The 18,485-nt window shown below is 37.1% G+C and overlaps 1 protein-coding gene across 1 annotated transcript in view; it reads left to right on the plus strand.

Moving 5' to 3' along the window:
• Positions 1–18,485, plus strand: part of AP1G1 (adaptor related protein complex 1 subunit gamma 1) — an 80,019-nt gene that overhangs the window by 56,117 nt on the left and 5,417 nt on the right. The window contains exons 12-22 of the mRNA XM_055305465.1: positions 2,321–2,461; positions 3,218–3,272; positions 7,131–7,253; positions 7,427–7,516; positions 8,097–8,224; positions 9,784–9,888; positions 10,546–10,687; positions 10,881–11,007; positions 14,644–14,751; positions 14,833–14,993; positions 17,794–17,892. Of these exons, the coding sequence (XP_055161440.1) occupies positions 2,321–2,461; positions 3,218–3,272; positions 7,131–7,253; positions 7,427–7,516; positions 8,097–8,224; positions 9,784–9,888; positions 10,546–10,687; positions 10,881–11,007; positions 14,644–14,751; positions 14,833–14,993; positions 17,794–17,892 (1,279 nt within the window). The remainder of the gene's footprint in view (positions 1–2,320; positions 2,462–3,217; positions 3,273–7,130; positions 7,254–7,426; positions 7,517–8,096; positions 8,225–9,783; positions 9,889–10,545; positions 10,688–10,880; positions 11,008–14,643; positions 14,752–14,832; positions 14,994–17,793; positions 17,893–18,485) is intronic.

An 18,485-nucleotide genomic window follows, 5' to 3' on the forward strand; every position in this document is an offset into this window, starting at 1 on the left:
GGGATCCCTGGGTGGCGCAGCGGTTTGGCGCCTGCCTTTGGCCCAGGGCGCGATCCTGGAGACCCGGGATCGAATCCCACGTCAGGCTCTCGGTGCATGGAGCCTGCTTCTCCCTCTGCCTATGTCTCTGCCTCTCTTTCTCTCTCTCACTGTGTGCCTATCATAAATTAAAAAAAAAAAAAAAAAAAAGGAGCTCTGACTCTGGATCCCAAGTGCTTCATTTCAAATCTTGGTTCTGTCCATTTATTCATTCATTCATTCATTCATTCATTCATTCGAGACCCAGAGAGAGGCAGAGGCATAGGCAGAGGGAGAAGCAGTCTCCTCACAGGGAGCCTGATGTGGGACTCGATCCCCAAACTAGGATCATGCCCTGAGCCAAACCCAGACGCTCAACCACTCAGCCACCCAGGCATCCCAGGCTCTGTCCTTATTAAACTTGGTTTGGTTGCTTACCCTTTCTCTGCCTCACATATGTAAAATGCAAATAGAAGAGCACCCATTTGTAAAGGTTATGCAGGATTATGTAGATTATTATATATAAAGTACTTATTCATTATGTGAGAATTAGCTACTATTATATTCCTGTTAAGATTGAATGTTATTTATAGATGAGCTTAGAAAGTATTTCCTACTTACTAAATTGGTATATATTTTTAAAGATTTTATTTATTTATTCATGAGAAACAGAGGTGGGTGGGGCAGAGACGTAGGCAGAGGGAGAAACTGGCTACATGTGGGGAAGCCCGATGTGGGAGTTGATCCCAGGACCGCGGGATCATGCCCTGAGCCAAAGGCAGATGCACAACTGCTGAGCCATCCAGGTGTTTCCCCCCCCCCTTTTTTTTTGAAGATTTTATTTATTTATTCATGAGAGAAAGAGAGGCAGAGATGTAGGCAGAGGGAGAAGCAGGCTCCATGCAGGGAGCCTGATGTGGGACTTGATCCCAGGACCCCAGAATTACGCCCTGAGCCAAAGGCACTGAGCCACCCAGGCATCCCTGAATTGCTTTTTGAAAGTCAGTTTATATACCATGTTTGAAATTATTAACCAAATATAAAAAGATGCATGCTGTAATCTTCTTTTATATGTTAAACATTTCTGTTTTGCCTTGGTAGCCAAGTTTGATAGGCAGTTACAGAAACTCTTATTTGCCCACATAGCACATGCCCTTCTTCCCTTTGCCATGGCCCTCATTTTCACTTTCATTGTCACTCCCACAGCTTTATTGAGATAAAATTAACATAAACATTGTGTTTGAGGGATCCCTGGGTGGCGTAGCGGTTTAGCGCCTGCCTTTGGCCCAGGGCCCGATCCTGGAGACCCATGATCGAATCCCACGTCGGGCTCTTGGTACATGGAGCCTGCTTCTCCCTCTGCCTGTGTCTCTGCCTCTCTCTCTTTCTCTCTGTGTGACTATCATAAATAAATAAAAATTAAAAAAAAAAAACATTGTGTTTGAGATGTACATTGCATTGATTTGATATATATTGTAAAATAGTTACCACCATAGCATTAGTTAACACTTGTGTAATACCACATAGTTCTTTCTTTTTTGTGGTGAGAATATTTAAGATCTACTCTCTTTGCAACTTTCAAGTATATAATACATTAGTATTATTATTATTAATTTTTGCCATCATGCTGTACATTAGATCCCCAGAACTTACTCATTTTGTAGCTGAAGTTTATACTTTTTGACTAACATCTCCTCTTTCTCCTCACCCTGAGACTTTGGTAATTAGCCACCATTCTAGTCTGTTTCTGTGCTTTTGGCTATTTTAGCTTCTAGCTGTAAGTGACATCATACAGTATTTGTTTTTCTCTGACTTATTTTGCTTGCCGTAATGTCCTCAAGGCGTCTTTTTATTCCAATTTCCTATATCTTGATGTAGACTATAATTTTAAACAGAAGTTGGTGTAATAAAAGGAGAATATGGTGGCTTTATCACATTTTTAAGGAATAATGCAAAGAGGTATTATCATTGGGTAATTTTGTTGCTTCTCTTTTTGAGCCTTTTAACTATTCTGAATTTCCGCTTCATAGTATAGACTGTTGAACCTAAATTATGTTTTTGGTCATGAGTTAGGTATCTTTTAGAGCTTTTTGAAGAAAAGTGTTGAATGAAAATTCAAAATGTTAAAACTAACTTTGATAACTTTGGTTATCTTTTGTATGAGATTGGAATCACAAGATCGTGGAAGAACATCCAATACATCTGCCAGTACTTGATGTTCAGAAATAACACACCTGGGTCTTTGTTTCTTTCTTACTGTAAATATCATAACTTTTTATTTTTTACTTCTTCCCTCTGCAAGGCGTGCAATGGAATTGAGTTTTGCCCTGGTAAATGGGAATAATATACGAGGCATGATGAAGGAATTACTTTATTTTCTGGATTCATGTGAGCCAGAATTTAAAGCAGACTGTGCATCTGGAATCTTTCTTGCTGCAGAAAAGTAAGATTTTTACTTTTATTGGTAAAAGATGCTTGGAACTTTTGGAAAGCACCTTTACAACATGGGGGAAAATGTTGTAAACCTATTTAAAATGTGTAATGTTTATTTCAGGCTCCCAGTTAGAAATTTGCTTCATTAGAAGGCCATTCTAGTCCGTATTTAAGTATGCTTTGGTTTTAAGTAAAACCAAAAACCTCTACTTTTATAAAATCTTTTATATTCTTTAATTTCTCATCTATGAAGAGAGGATAGAAAAGTTTTTGTGTTTTTTTTTGGTAGAGAATAGAAGAACTATACCATCATAGCACCTAAATTGTGGTTTTTTGTAAAACTTTTAGGAAGAAGTACCTCAATTTTAGTAGAATGGTTATTTCTTTTTCCCTTCTGCCCTATGAATTTAAGGGACTGAATTTCTAGTCCTAGTGTTGCCTGGGTTTGGGAACAGTCCTTTTTCTTCTTTCTTCTCTGCCCTCCTGCTTTATCGTTATGATTTGTTTTCTGAAAAAGTGGAGATGGAGTCCCATGTCTCAGCTCAGTAACTCCTCTTGCAGTTATAATGTGAAACTTCTGAGTTTCTGTACCATTTCATTACCCTTTGAAATGAGGTAGCTGCTAGATTTGAAGATAAAATGTGTCCAAAAATAATCACTTTACCAGTCAACCTAAAGAAGATATAGGACAGGATTTTTGAAAGTCACTGAGCATAGAATAATTCCCAGATTTTAATTGTTTCATCTGGTGCAATTATTTTCCCAGGTATGCACCTTCCAAACGGTGGCATATAGACACGATCATGCGTGTTCTGACAACGGTAAGTAGTGTTTTTTTTAGTCCACATATACTATGCACTAGATGTACTGGTTAATGGGTCCTTGTTCTCATGAAACTTACACATTTTACTTCTAGTGAGGGAGTAGGAAATTCATGGGGAAATATGTAGTATCCTGTTAGGCACGAAAAAAAATACTGTGAGAAACACTGAAGCGGCATGAAGGACTACAGCGATGGCGGGAGAGTAAGAATATGGGGCATTGGGCCAAGTTTTTTAGGTGGAGAAGTCAGGGCATGTCACTCAGAAGGAAACGCTTGAGGAGAGATTTCAGTGAAATGAGGAGCCATGCTAAGGTTTGGGGGAACAGCAAGTGTTACAAAGCCCTTAAGTAGCAACAAGTATGGCCTGCTTGGAGAGCTTTAAGAAAATGAATGAAACCAGTAGCACGAGAGGCAGAGAATAGTAGGACTGAAGCAGGGACTAGATTATATAGGTCCTCAGAGGAGTTTGGAAATTGTTTTTTGTTTTTTTAAAAATATATATAAGAAGCCATTGGAGGGTTTTGAATGAATAAATTTATTTTATTCATTCAAATAATGATTTGAATTTATTCAAAATTTAAAATTAAATTTTGGATTTAATTTTATGGATTTAAAATTATGGTTTTATAAGATATTCTTTCTTTGGCAGTTGTCCAGAGTTTTAGAGCTTCCCTGTTTATCATTCAGTTAATAGGAATTACAGATTTAATCAAAATGAAAGAATAGTGGCATTTAAAGAAAACATAACTGCTATGTGTAATTGTTGCCACCAGGAATAGCTACAATAAAGGGAAACTTTCACAGATTTATCACATTAAAAATTGAAACACACATAGCAAAAGGAAAAAAAACCTACAGAGTTAAAAGGGAAAAGACAACTAGGGGAAAAATATTGTAACATATGACAGCATGTTAATATCTTTAATGTATAAATAATTTACAATTAATAGGAAAAATCAAACATTGTAATGGAAAAATTGACATTTCAACAGACATTTCACAAAAGAAGAAATGGCTAACTTTGAAAAATACCCTTATTAATAAAGAAATAGTAAAATTATAAGTGAGGTATCCTTTTTTACTTGTCATACTTTTTAATCTAATTCCTAGTGCTAATTAGGAAATGAAGAAGTAGGCAGTACTCTCCACTTCATAGTGGGTATAAAATGTTGCCACCTTTCTAGAATTATACTCGGGTACGTGGGCCAAAATCAAGAGTCAGACACTTAACCCACTGAGCCACCCATGCGCCCCTAGTTTGTACCTTTCTTTTTGTACCTTTTAACTCATCAATTCTCTTTAGGAATTTATCTTGGAAAAAATTCAAGGACAACAAGTGTACAAAAATGTATATACAAAGATGTTCATCCCAATCTTGTTTTTTAATGGGAGAAAACTGGGAAAAACTACAAGTCTGCAAATGGGCCTTGGTTAAGCAAGTTATAAAACATCTGTAGGAGGGAATGATATCGTTAAAATTGTGTGTGTATGTATGCTTGTTGCTGTGGAATTCTGTCTGTGACATGCTAGTTTTCTAGTTTATTTGAATTAATTTTGTAAAAAAGTTAATAAATGCACTTAATGGGAAAACTATATTTTAACAAAAGCTATGAATCAGGATACAGCTTATTAGTTTTTGTAAGGCTCAAAAGAAGAGAACAATTAGAGCTCCTGAAGAAAAGTGTTGTCAAAATTTAAACCATTCTTTTTTTTAATGCTCCTACTTTTCATTTTTCCAGTTGACTTAGGTAATCTTATTATGGTCCTGTGATTTTTCCTTTTTAACCTATTGATGTGCTGGATCAAAAATTAATTGATTTTTGAATGTTGAGCTAACTAACCTTCCATTCCTGGAATAAATCCCACATGGTTGTGGTGTACAGTTCTTTTTATACATTGTTGTATTTGATTTGCTAATATATTTTTTTAAGGATTTTTGCATCCGTATTCATGAGAGATACTGGTCTATAATTTTCTTTGACCTAAGTGTTGTTTAGTTGTTTAATTTCCGAATATTGGGATCCCTGGGTGGCGCAGCGGTTTGGCGCCTGCCTTTGGCCCAGGACGCGATCCTGGAGACCCGGGATCGAGTCCCACGTCGGGCTCCCGGTGCATGGAGCCTGCTTCTCCCTCCGCCTATGTCTCTGCCTCTCTCTCTCTCTCTGTATGACTATCGTAAATAATTAAAAAAAATTAATTTCCGAATATTTTGGGGTTTCTTAGCTATCTTTGTTCTTGATTTCTAGTTAAGTCCTGTATGACTTTTATTCTTTTATTTATTTTTAAAAAGATTTTACTTATTTATTTGAGAGAGAGAAAGAGAATACAAGCTGGGGGGGGGCAGAGGGAGAAGAGAATACAAGCTGGGGGAGGGAGGAGCAGAGTCCCTGCTGAGTGGGGAGCCCAATCTGCCGCTTAATCGACCTCAACCTCGGGTTCGACCTCGGGTTCGATCGTGACCTCAGCCCAAGGCCGACACTTAGCTAACTAAACCCATCAGGGTGCCCCTCAGCTTTTTTCTTTTAAATTTGAGATGTTTCTGGGATCCCTGGCTGGCTTAGACAGTGAGCATGTGACTCTCTCGATCTCAGGGTCATGAGTTCATGCCCCATGTTGGACTTGGAACCTACTTTAATTAAATAAATTAAATAAATTTGAGATGGGTTTTTTTTTATGGCCCAGAATGTGGTCTGTCTTTAGTGAATGTTCCATTGGAGCTTGAGAATAAGGAGTTTTCTGCTATTGGATAAAGTGGTGTATAAATGTCATTTAGATCATATTGATGCTTTCTCTTATTTAAAACACTACTTTTTCCCATTGGGGAAGAATATAAAACAAATTACTTATTTTTTAGCTTCTCTCTGTTTCTTTTTGACCATTTTCCCAAACTTCTTCCTCTTTGTGTTTTTCTAGTAGGTGTGGGCATCCCAGTCACCTGAGGTTTTTTCTTTTTCTTCTCTGTCCCCCCCGCCCCCCATCTCCCCTTTTCCTTTTCTTTTTCCTGGTCTCATTCTTGTAAATCAGACCTGTTCCTCTGTCCAGTAATGGGAGCTTGATCAAGGTGGGCTGATAGGCACAGATTCCACTGTTTGTGCCCTACACAACTTGGTTATCATAATGCTCTGACAAGGCCAAGATTTAGTTTTCTCACAGGTTGAATAACTTTACTTTGTTCCATGGTTGCAAATAGTATCTTAGATTCTACTACTAAAGAGGACATTAAAGAGACTAGGTTTGTTTTTAAAGTGTGGATGATTAAATACAAAATATTTTTTACCTTTCTGGGATGAATGGTTCTGTAATTTTTATAAACTATAGTTCTAAAGGACAGTGCGATGTTTTAAATTGAAGTTTTAAAAAGGTTACAGTTTATTTAATTCTTATTTTAACATGCTGTCCTTTTGGACTGTTGACGTACACTCTCCTCTCCATCCTCCAGAGTAGTTTGGTTTCTGTAGCTAGCCCATATGATTTTAACTGTGTTGAAGAGTTGTGAGTTGGGAGAGGTTGTTGTAATTAAGTTCCCAGTTACTGCATTTCTTACATTTTTGAAATCTTAAACCTAATAATCTATTTTGAAATAGAAAAGTTCTTAAAATTTTAATCCTTTGTTTTTTTTTTCTTTTACAAAGGAGATTTTTTTTTTACTTTTTTTAAAATTTGAAAACTTAGAATACTCATTTAAATAAGGAAGTCATCTGAATAAGACTTTGAAGTTTGAGCTGCATATGAACCTGAGAATCGGAACCCGTTTTATCTTTGAGGATATTTCGTAGTAGTCTTCTTTGAATAAAAGCAATAGCTAACATTTCTTATCATCGTAGTGTGTTTTAAGGATAACTGCATTTCTTTTTAGGCAGGAAGCTACGTTCGTGATGATGCAGTCCCCAACTTGATCCAGTTAATAACCAATAGTGTGGAGATGCATGCCTATACTGTCCAGCGCTTGTACAAAGCAATTCTTGGTGATTATTCTCAAGTAGGTACTTTTTACTTTGGTAGGGAAATTACCCATTACGTTCCTGGTGTGTTCTTGTTACTAACACTCTAGATGTGCCTTGATTTTGACCTTTATGATTAGTTGACCTGGGATTTGCATTAATATTTGCAAGGATTGAAAGCCTTTGACAAATGGTGTCTTTGTTTTGACAGCAACCTTTGGTACAAGTGGCTGCATGGTGTATAGGTGAATATGGAGATCTTCTTGTATCAGGCCAGTGTGAAGAGGAAGAACCTATTCAGGTACCCTTTGCTACTCTCTCAGGAGGGGAGAAACTAGTGTTTTTGGTTATAGGAGGATAATGTTTAATGAGTTGAGGTCGATTCCGTGGAAACCTGTTAAAGAAGTTAATGCCAGAATTCTATTGGGAAACTTGGCAGTTTTTGTGACAGAACTTACTATCCTTACTGTGTCGGGATAGAACCTACTCTTTACCCTATGAGACTGAATTATATTGTTTCTCCTATGCTGTGGCTTGATAAGAAATAAGACCTATCCATATCAGCATTTGCTTACTAAAAGACTGGGTTTTAGGAGATGTGGTAGCAACAACACTTGTACTCTATTTATCTTTTTATTTTCTTCTTTACTTCTGCCTCTTGCAATTAATATAATTTGGCTCTCAGCCTCCAGTGGGTATTTTCCACTCTTTTTTTTTTTTTTTTTTTTTTTAAATCTCCTACCTGCTTCTGATTGATGGATCAGCTTGGACAGTTACTGTGGCAAAGCACAGATAGTTGTTAGAGTTTTAGTAACGATGGTAGGGTTGTCTTTCTGGTGGCATCCTGTGACTTTAGATAGTGACTTTTTTTTTCTCCCCAGGTAACAGAAGATGAAGTGTTGGATATTTTAGAGAGTGTTCTAATCTCTAATATGTCCACCTCTGTGACCCGAGGTTATGCTCTCACTGCCATTATGAAGCTTTCTACCCGATTCACCTGTACTGTAAAGTGAGTATGGAGAAAAAGTAGGATGAACATGTTATTTTGTAATTTTTAAAAACTCTTTATTATAGAAAATTTACTTTATTTATTTATTTATTTATTTATTTATTTATTTATTTATTTATTAATTATAGTCACACACAGAGAGAGAGAGAGGCAGAGACACAGGCAGAGGGAGAAGCAGGCTCCATGCACCGGGAGCCCGATGTGGGATTCGATCCCGGGTCTCCAGGATCGCACCCTGGGCCAAAGGCAGGCGCCAAACCGCTGCGCCACCCAGGGATCCCCTATTATAGAAAATTTAAAGGAAAGGCAAAATAGGGTAATAAAATGAATCATATATAACTCTTATTCTACAGTAATAATCATTAATTTATGGTTCATCCTTATTTTATCTATACTTTACTCCCTTGTTTCCCACATCCCACCATTTGTTATTTTAAAGGTAAAAAGTTATGTTTTTTTTTTGTTTTTGTTTTTGTTTTTAAAATCAGATATCTGGGCAGCCCGGGTGGCTCAGCGGTTTAGTGCCGCCTTCAGCCCAGGGCGTGATCCTGGAGACCTGGGATCAAGTCCCATGTCAGGCTGCCTGCCTGGAGCCTGCTTCTCCCTCTGCCTGTATCTCTGCCTCTCTCTTTCTGTGTCTCTCATGAATAAATAAATAAAATCTTACAAAAAATAAAATCAGATATCTAATGCCTTTTCTCTTTTTTAAAGTAGAGTAGTTACTTCCCTCTATAAGGGTTCTGGTTTATTATAATATTTTGAGGTATCTGAAGAGGAAGAAAATCACAAAGGTTTGGGTGGTTTGTTAAATGTTTAAATTCTGCTCTTCACTATTTGGAATGAAAGTCAATTGGATTAGTTTCTCAGCCAGACATTTAAAGCAAACTTAGTTCTCTTAGACTTTCTGTAGATGCTGAGAAAACTAACCCTTTAAATGGTGAACTAGAAGAATTTGTTGTCAGGTAATAACCTTTTGTTGATAAAAGCTTATTGTAAGGTTGTTAAAGAAGAGAATAAACATTAATATACTTGTTTTGTAACAAATTAATAATTGATACTTTTTTCTAGCAAATTTTAGGTATGGGACATCTAACAGAACAAGTACTAGTGGTAGATGATGGTGTTCAGGTGTATGTTGGATGTAAGAAGATAAAAGAAAAGTGTAGGGATTATAGGGGAAAGGAGAGAAAATGAGTGGGAAAAATCAGAGAGGGAGACAAAACAGGAGAGACTCCTAACTCTGGGAAATGAACATGGGGTAGTGGAAGGGGTGGTGGAGGGAGGATGGGGTGATTGGGTGGGGGCAATTGACGGCGGGGGGGGGGGGGAGGCAATTGAGGGATGAGCACATGAGCACTGAGTGTTGTATGTTCGCAAATCGAACTCCAATAGAAAAATATACATTAAAAAAAGGTGTTTTGGCTTTGAAAAGATATGTAAATTAAGGAAAGAGGAGTATTTCGGATTTTTAACCAGAAAACTCTGGTTTGTTTGTTCTCTCTGCTTGTTTACGAACTTTCTTTTGGGTATTTGAATTTTTTTGTCATTTTATCCCAAAGCCGAATTAAGAAAGTGGTTTCCATCTATGGGAGCAGCATTGATGTGGAACTCCAACAGAGGGCAGTAGAATATAATGCACTTTTTAAGAAATATGACCATATGAGGTAAGTGGAAGAAACTAATCAATGCATATGGCTGTTAGCATGTGAACAGATTGTCTTGATAATCCACAAAGGAGACTCCTTCCTCATGCTTTATTACTGGACTTCACAACTCTGTTTAATCCTAATTGCTTGTCTGCTTTTATTTGTCCATCTTCTCTTCTGTCTACCTTGTAAATTATCTGTGTCCTTTCATTCACCTTTTCCCCTTTCTTTTGGTGTGAAATATTTGCTTCATTTTCCATGTTATTTGGTTAAGAAGTGGGAGTTGTGTTTTTTCAAGAGAATCTCATCCTAATATTTAACTTTGTGATGCATGGTCTTTTTTCCACTTCTGTTATGCAGTGTCTTCTTGATTGGAAATGGCTAATACCTACTTATTTACCTTTCTTTCATTCCAATTTCTGTACCTCTGAGAAATCCCCGTCTCTCGGGATTTAGGTGGACAGTTTGTCTATTCAGGGTTTCTTGCCTGCCCTTAATCCAGTCAGGAATTTAGGTCATGTATTCTTGTAATCCACCTTCTATTCTAGTGTGTGTTTTAGAGGGTGGGGAGCAGAGATAACTGTCCATGTCTGACTCTAATATAGTAACACTGATTGTCTTGGGTAGGGAATCTAGGTTAACTGCCTAGAATTTAACCACTTCAGATTCTTCCAGGTCTGCCCTGCTTGAGAGAATGCCTGTCATGGAAAAAGTGACCACAAATGGCCCTACTGAGATTGTGCAGACAAATGGAGAGACAGAACCTGCTCCACTAGAGACCAAACCACCACCTTCTGGGCCACAGCCCACCAGCCAGGTAGCTTTTCACTTGCTTATCTGGGAATCTTCATGATCTTACAGTTCCTTATAACCTGTATCTCAGCTGATTGCCTTCAATGTTCCTGGATTGATTGAGGATTCTCTTCCTTATTTTTAAGTGTTGAAAGAGCTTTGCCTTAGATGCAGATTAGATAAATGACTAATGAATTGAGATATTATTCCTTGTTTAGGCCAATGATTTATTGGATTTGTTGGGAGGAAATGACATAACACCTGTTATTCCAACTGCACCTACAAGCAAACCAGCTTCTGCTGGTGGAGAACTTCTTGATTTGCTGGGAGACATCAACCTTACAGGTGAGACCAAACTGGAGTTATTTAATGCTTGGCTGGAGATAAAGGCCTTGGGGAAAAACTACAGTGAACATAGACTTCCTGGCACATGAATCAGTTAAAGAGGGGGGAGGCTGAGTCAGAAGTGGGAAGAGAATCTTCACAATATCTGGATTGTAAACTGTCATGCTAGTATTCTAGAGATAATTCACAGAGATTCTTTAAAGTCCAGTATTTAATGTTGGGAGGATAAATTGCTCTCATAGTATTTAGGATAGAAAGGACTTTCAGGCTACAAAAGAAATATATCCCAAGTCACTTCTGTTTTGGTTAGTGTCCTAAAACATCAGTTTTTCTACATTTCTTTCTATTCATAATTTGGTTTCAGGAGCCAAGGCCATTTGTGGAGGGAAGAGAGATATTTGGGTATTTTCCTCTCTTCCTCTTAATATGAAGGGAATATGAAGCAATGAAGGGAAAAATTGTCCCTGATGATGATATTCAAATACAACTTTACATTTGGGAATGTTTTTTTCTCATGTTTGTTTATATGTAGTAGACATTAGTTAATTGTTGATGTATTCAGTGACATTATGAACCCCTGAGTCCAAGTGTATCACTGTAGCACATAATTTCTAAAGTGATTTCTTTAAAAAGTATAATGGTGAATTACTACGTATTATGACCTCAAATAGAAAATAGCCATAGGATAAGGATTTTGGATGGTTATCTAGCCTGGCTATCAGAGGTTAAGTGATTTTTTTCTAACAGCTTCCTCCCAGAGCTTATGGTTTATATTTATGTCTTAATAAAATTCAAAATGTTACTTGTTATACACTTTTGAGTCATTCACAAATAGTTTCAATCCCCCAGATGCCACAGCTCTGCTGGATACATGGAAAAGCAAAAACAACTCCTTGGTTAAAACATAGTGTATAGATGATATACTTATTAATATATTAGCATTTCCATGTTAGTTCATAATCTTCACAATTGTAATTTTTTTTAATTCAAAAATTTTTTTAAAGATTTTATTCATTTATTTCAGACAAGAATGTACACAAGCAGTGGGGAGAGGCAGAGGGAAAAGCAAATTCCTTGCAGAGCAGGGATCCCAATGCAATGCAATGTGATGCGGGGCTCCATCCCAGGACGCTGGGATCATGATCCAAGCAGAAGGCAGAGACTTAACTGACTGAGCCACTCAGGCGCCCTGTCAGGAGGTCTTAATGTTTTGTTTTTGTTTTTACTTTATTTTCTTAGTGTTATATGAAGAAGACTAATAAAATGTTAAAGAGCCTGGATTTTCCTTATTCACAGTGTGTTTTAAACACCTTTGCCTGTGCACCTGGGCTGCTCAGTCGGTTAAAGCATCTACCTTCGGCTCAGGTCATGATCCGGGGTCCTGGGATTGAGTCCTGTATTGGGCTCCCTGCTCAGTGAGAAGACTGCTTCTCCCTCTGCCCTTTGCTCATGATCTCTCTTTCAAATAAGTAAATAAAATCTTAAACAAAACAAACTCATTTTATTAGGTTAAACATTTTTGAGTTTTACATTCTTTAAGCCATCATTACAGTCATCTATCCTAATGCAGGGCAGCCCTGGTGGCTCAGCGGTTTAGCACCGCCTGTAGCCCAGGGCCTGATCCTGGAGACCCGGGATCGAGTCCCACATCAGGCTCCCTGCATGGAGCCTGCTTCTCCCTCTGCCTGTGTCTCTGCCTCTCTCTATCTGTGTGTCTCTCATGAATAAATAAATAAAATCTTTAAAAAATATATATATATCTTAATGCAGAGCAATTTAAGTAAGTAGAAATTAGGAAATAAATTTAGTGTGTGCTTTTAGGGGAACTGGAGTAGTGAGTTTTTGTTATTTCCCAAAACTACTTACTGTTCCTTTACAGGAGAAAAGAGCTAAAATCTGAGGGATTTAAGGACTCCTATGCTGCCACCTTGTTTTGAGTAGCCTCTGATTTTCCATAGGAATTCATTTCTAAAATTGTTCTGGAAATGGAAATTGTGGGAAAATTACTAGATTAGAGTTATAAAAGTTAGAACTGTATGAATATTTTTTGTATCCTTTATTGGTATTCTGCTTTACTACACTTGTTATGTTGTTCGCATTTGTTTCGGCTTCTTGAGTTTTGCTTAGCCATGTATATTTTTACCTTCTTTGCTAATTTTTAGTATGTCATTTTTTTTCTTGTGTACTTGGGTTTTTTATTTTATTTTATTTTAGCCTTACTTCACTTTGTTAATCCTTTTAAAACTGGTATATTTTCCAGATAATTTTATAAGTAGTTTGAAATCTATTTAAACCTAAAATGCACTCTTTATTTTACTGTGTCTTCTTATGCCTCTTCTTGGGATCCTGATTTCTCTCAGTTCTTGATCATTTCCTATCACTTAAATGATTCTCAACTTGTTCTTATTTGGAGGGATCAAATAAAGATGGTAATTTGGTGACTTCTTTCCTCCACTTCATACCACCTCTCCCAGGGTATTTAAATGTGTATGTGTGTTAAAATTTTAGTATGCAGTATTTAACATCTATAAAATTTAAATGCTTTGATCTACTTAGCTTATAAAATGAAATCTTATTAAATTATTACTATTATTAAAATATTTTGCCCACAAGGGGTTGGCAGTTGGCACTATGTGGAGATACTTTTGATTGTCACAACTGGGAGGATTGCTGCTTTCATTTAATGGGTACCAGCCAGGGGTGCTGGTAAATATCCTACAAGCACAGGGTAGCCCCCTACAGCAAATAATTAGCGTAAAATTTCATTAGTTTTGAGGTTGAGGAACTTTAGAGGTATAATCCTGTTCAACTCTCCTATTGCAAATTGTTCTCCAGGTTTGTATTACTTTGTATCCTAACAGCAGAGATTAGAAGTCCCCATTGTTCCATATTCTTAACAGTATCTGGTATTTTCAGACATTGAAATTTTAACCATTCTATTAATGTGAAGTAGTATCTTGTTGGTAATATTCACTATCTCTTATAACTGATTCTCTTTTCATTCAGGTTCCCCTCTTCTGTGAATTGCTTGTTTCTGTCTCTTACAACTTTTATTATTATCTTTTTCTCTTATCATCTTTTTTTCTTAGTGACTTATAGAAAATATTTATAGGTCTGGATACTCATCTGTTTGCTATTTTGTGGCAAACATTTTCTCCTGCCTGTAGTCTATCTTATTATAGTATTTTTTAATGAATAAAAGTTATTCATTTTAAAGTATTTGAATATTTAGTTCTTTCCCTTTGTGGTTTATGCTTTTTTTAAAAAGAGGAGTAGTTATTTATGTATTCATTTATTCATTTAGAGAGCATTAGGAGGAAGAGGGGCGGAGGGCGCGAGGGGGAGAGAGAATTTTTTTGGGGGGGAGGGGGGAGAGAATCTTAAGCAGGCTCTGTGCACTTAGCATGGAACCTGATGTGGGGGGTTGGTCTCATGACCTTGAGCTAAGCGGAAACCAAGAGTTGGACATTTAACCTACTGAGCCACCCAGATGCCTCTAGTTTATGCTTTTTGCATCTTGTTTAAGGAGTCCTTCTCTTAACCTGAGATGAAATAATTATCTCCTGTATTTTTTGTGTGTGTGTGTGAGCTATGTCATGCTGGCTATTTGATTTACCATTGGAATGTTTCATTTAGGTGCTCCAGCTGCTGCTCCTGCCCCTGCCTCAGTTCCACAGATATCCCAGCCCCCCTTCTTGTTGGATGGGCTTTCATCACAGCCTCTCTTCAATGACATCACTACAGGTATGATTACCATCAGTGAGAGGTGTAATTCTGTAAGCATTAAGCTGACTGCAATTAGACTGATCTTTCTGTACTTTCCAGGCATCCCCTCCATCACAGCATACAGTAAGAATGGCTTGAAGATAGAATTCACCTTTGAACGGTCAAATACCAATCCTAGCGTCACAGTGATAACGATACAGGCCTCCAACAGCACAGAGCTGGACATGACAGACTTTGTTTTCCAGGCTGCAGTACCAAAGGTACTACAGTGTCTTCTTTGCCTGTTTCCTTTGATTAAAGATGGGTTGATTTTTTTCTTTCATGCACTTGGCAAGGGATACATTTTAATGTTTAGAGGTTAAAGTGATTTTGCAGATTTAACCCAAATTAGCAATAATGTAACTATTATGGTTCATTGAAGCATGTTATTTTTAATGAAAGCTTTTTACTTCGTCAGAAATATTCTTATAGTTAGCACTATAGGGTAAAGAAAGTATATTCTAGTAGTAGCTATAGTGAGACAGCAGAATTCTGCAAGGTGGTCTGCTAATGCTCAGGCCATTGAGGATGGGTTGGGGTTCAGTAATACAGTGATAAAAACCTAAAAAACACAAAATCTAACATGGAATCAAAAGTCATTAAGATGAAGACTTTATCTATTTGGTATTCTCTTTAGTCACTAGATCAGAATTAAAAGTTTTTATTTCTTGATATTTATTTAAGTGAAAGAAACATTCCTTCTTCATTAGTATCTAGTTTAGTATTGATATAATGATTGCTTGTTTTTATAAATTGAAGCTTTGTTTATATATGAAACCTTAGTTTAAGGAATATTTATGGTCTGTCTTAGAATAATGAAAAGTTTTGTGTAAAGAAATACTGAGAATGAAGAGTGGGCAAAGTTTTTCTGTAAAAGACAAGATAGTAAGTATTTTAGGTTATATGGTTTCTCTTACATCTACTCATATCTCCTGGTATAGTGGGGGGGGGAGGGGAAGCGATAGTTAATATGTAAATGAAGGAATGTGGCTCTGTTCCAAAAAACCATTTATAAAAACAGATGTTGGGTCATTCTTGGCCCATGGGCCATAGTTTGCCGGCCCTTGGTTTAGACTAAGCTAATCTAATTTTTGCAGTACCATGTGAGATATGATATTCAAACAACACACTTTCAGGAATTGAAGACCTTTTATTTGTGGTTACTGCTGACTTTGCAGCCTCCTTTACTTGCATTTTTTTAGGAGCCAGAGTCATGTAGATGTTTCAGAATCACTAGAATGGGGTGGTTTCAATATTAGTTGAATGACATTAGGCAAGTTACTTAACCTCTATGTCTCAGTTTCTTCATTTACAAAGGGAGGATGGTGATAGTGATACCTACTTCCTAGAGTTCCTTTGAAGAATAGATGCATTCTATGTACTGTATACTGTTTTAAGCACTTTTCATATGTTCATTGCTCAGCAAATGTTAACTGCTGCAACTTTGGGTTTTACATTTGTTGCTCTAGTCTATACTCTAGCAACATAGCATCTCTGCCATTAAAGCATGGCCTTAGTTTTGGTGCTATACTGTACAATATTTATTTGCATGTCATGTATCTTGAACTTCAAAATATCATATTTCATAGATTCTACTATTACTTTTTATTGTCTCTGAAATTGAGATGCATTTTAAAATTGATGATTTGTCATAGTTTACTTGGTAGCCTGTTTTCTTTCTCAGTGGTGCATAAAATGATGGTGGGAACCACCAACTAATGACATCGTACATTTGGTTAAATAAATGTAAATATTAATAGTTCAGCTTATATAATATATCTTCACAATAGAATTATGATAAGACCCAACATAATAAGTCTGTGAGTTGATATTAAGTCTCTTTACTCTTACAATTTTGGTCCTAAGAGAAGGCTGGATAGACTTTCCTCCTCTTGTCTTCCACCAACCCTGCTCCCTGCCCATCTTTCTGTCTCTCTCCCCCTCCCCCCCTTTCTCCTTTACTCTTTCTTCTTCCTTCTGCTTCTCTTCCCCTCTCTCTTTTCTCTTCTCACTCTCAATTATTTTAGAAGACTACCCTTTCAGGAGAGATTTTTTAAAATCATAGTATGGGGGTGCCTGGGTGTCTCAGTTGGTTAAGTGTCTGATTCTTGATCTCAGCTCAGGTCTTGATCTCAAGGTCATGAGTTCAAGCCCCATACTGGGCTCCGTGCTGGACATGGAGCCTACTTTAAAAAAAAAAAAAAAAAAAAGTAAAATCCTAGTATGTAGAATAGCTACATACGTACTACATTGTGCCAACAGTTATGGTTTGCCTATCTTGCTGATAGCACTTTTATTTCTCTTCTTTGTAAACAAACAAATGAAACCCACTGACACTACACATTATGGCAATTGGCTTTTCCAGGTTTTTTGCTGTATAGCCTAGCTTTGCATGAAATTGTTCACTTAAGACCTGTGACGCCGATGGAGAGATCTTGATGTATTCCACATACATATTAACAGCTTGGCTCTTTGCAGCCTTTCCTTACCTCTGTCATGTAGCCATTGACACATTCCAGATTATGTTGACATGAGAAAACAAAACTTTAAGTCTCCCTATCCCAACCATCCAGATATATACAAGCATAAAGGCCTGTAGTTGGTTATTGGTATGCTGGGTGGTTATTTCTAGAAAGCACTTTCTGTTTTTCATTTCTTTCTGGCTTTTTTTTAGCCACATGCACCCATTTTTTTTACCTGCATAGTTGATCAGTTACTATTAAGTGATGTTGCCAGAACAAGAATTGGTCACCTTTTGAAAAATGGTAGGCTAAAGTTCCTTTTGCCTGAAAGACAGTGAGTGGCTCATTGTTAGTTTTTCATGATCAAAGACCCCTCTAACAGTGGGGTTTTTAAAATAAGATGAAGATTATAGTCACATGCTATGAATTGTTGATATCTGGAAAACAAAGAGAACGTAGTAGTAGGTCAATCTGTTACTTGACTTTTATATTTGTTGACATCTCTGACATAGTGTTGAGTGTATTATTTTCTCTGAAGCATGCCCTTTGTTCCCCACAGACATTCCAGCTGCAGCTTCTGTCTCCTAGCAGCAGCATTGTCCCAGCATTTAATACGGGGACCATCACACAAGTCATTAAAGTCCTGAACCCACAGAAGGTGAGTAGCACATTTGAAGACAGTATCTGAGTGAGGTGTAAACATATTTCCTGAAATAAAATTCTGCTTTGTTTCTCTAGGTTTTTTTCTGACTCATAGTTGTAGAAGAAATATGTGGAAATGTCTAGTCTAACTTCTTTATTCTTTTGTAGATTAGATAATAAATGTAACCTAGACGCTTGAAATTATTTTAGTGGTAGCATTAAAATGGAGCTCTTTTTTTTTTTTTTAAATGGAGCTCTTTTTTTTTTTTTTTGAGAGGGAGGGGGCAAGAGGGGCAGAGAGGAGGCTCCACACCCAGCACAGAGCCCGATGTGGGGCTTGATCTCATGACCTCAGCTGAACTCAAGAGTCTGTCACTCAACTGATTGAGTCACCCATGCACCACTAAAATGCTGCTTTAAGGAATTGTCTATGTAGAGGCTTAAAGGTCTAGTTTTTTGTAGAAGAGGGAAAGCTTAGATATTTTAATCTTTAAAAGAAAAAAAAGATTTATTAATTTATTTTAGAGAGAGTGTGCATGGGGGAGGGGAAGAGGGAGAGAGAATCTCAAGTAGACTCTGTGTTGAGTCCAGAGCCTGACACAGGGCTTG

This window comes from Nyctereutes procyonoides, unplaced genomic scaffold (genome assembly GCF_905146905.1).
Source record: "Nyctereutes procyonoides isolate TBG_1078 unplaced genomic scaffold, NYPRO_anot_genome, whole genome shotgun sequence".
Classification (NCBI taxonomy): Eukaryota; Metazoa; Chordata; class Mammalia; order Carnivora; family Canidae; genus Nyctereutes; species Nyctereutes procyonoides.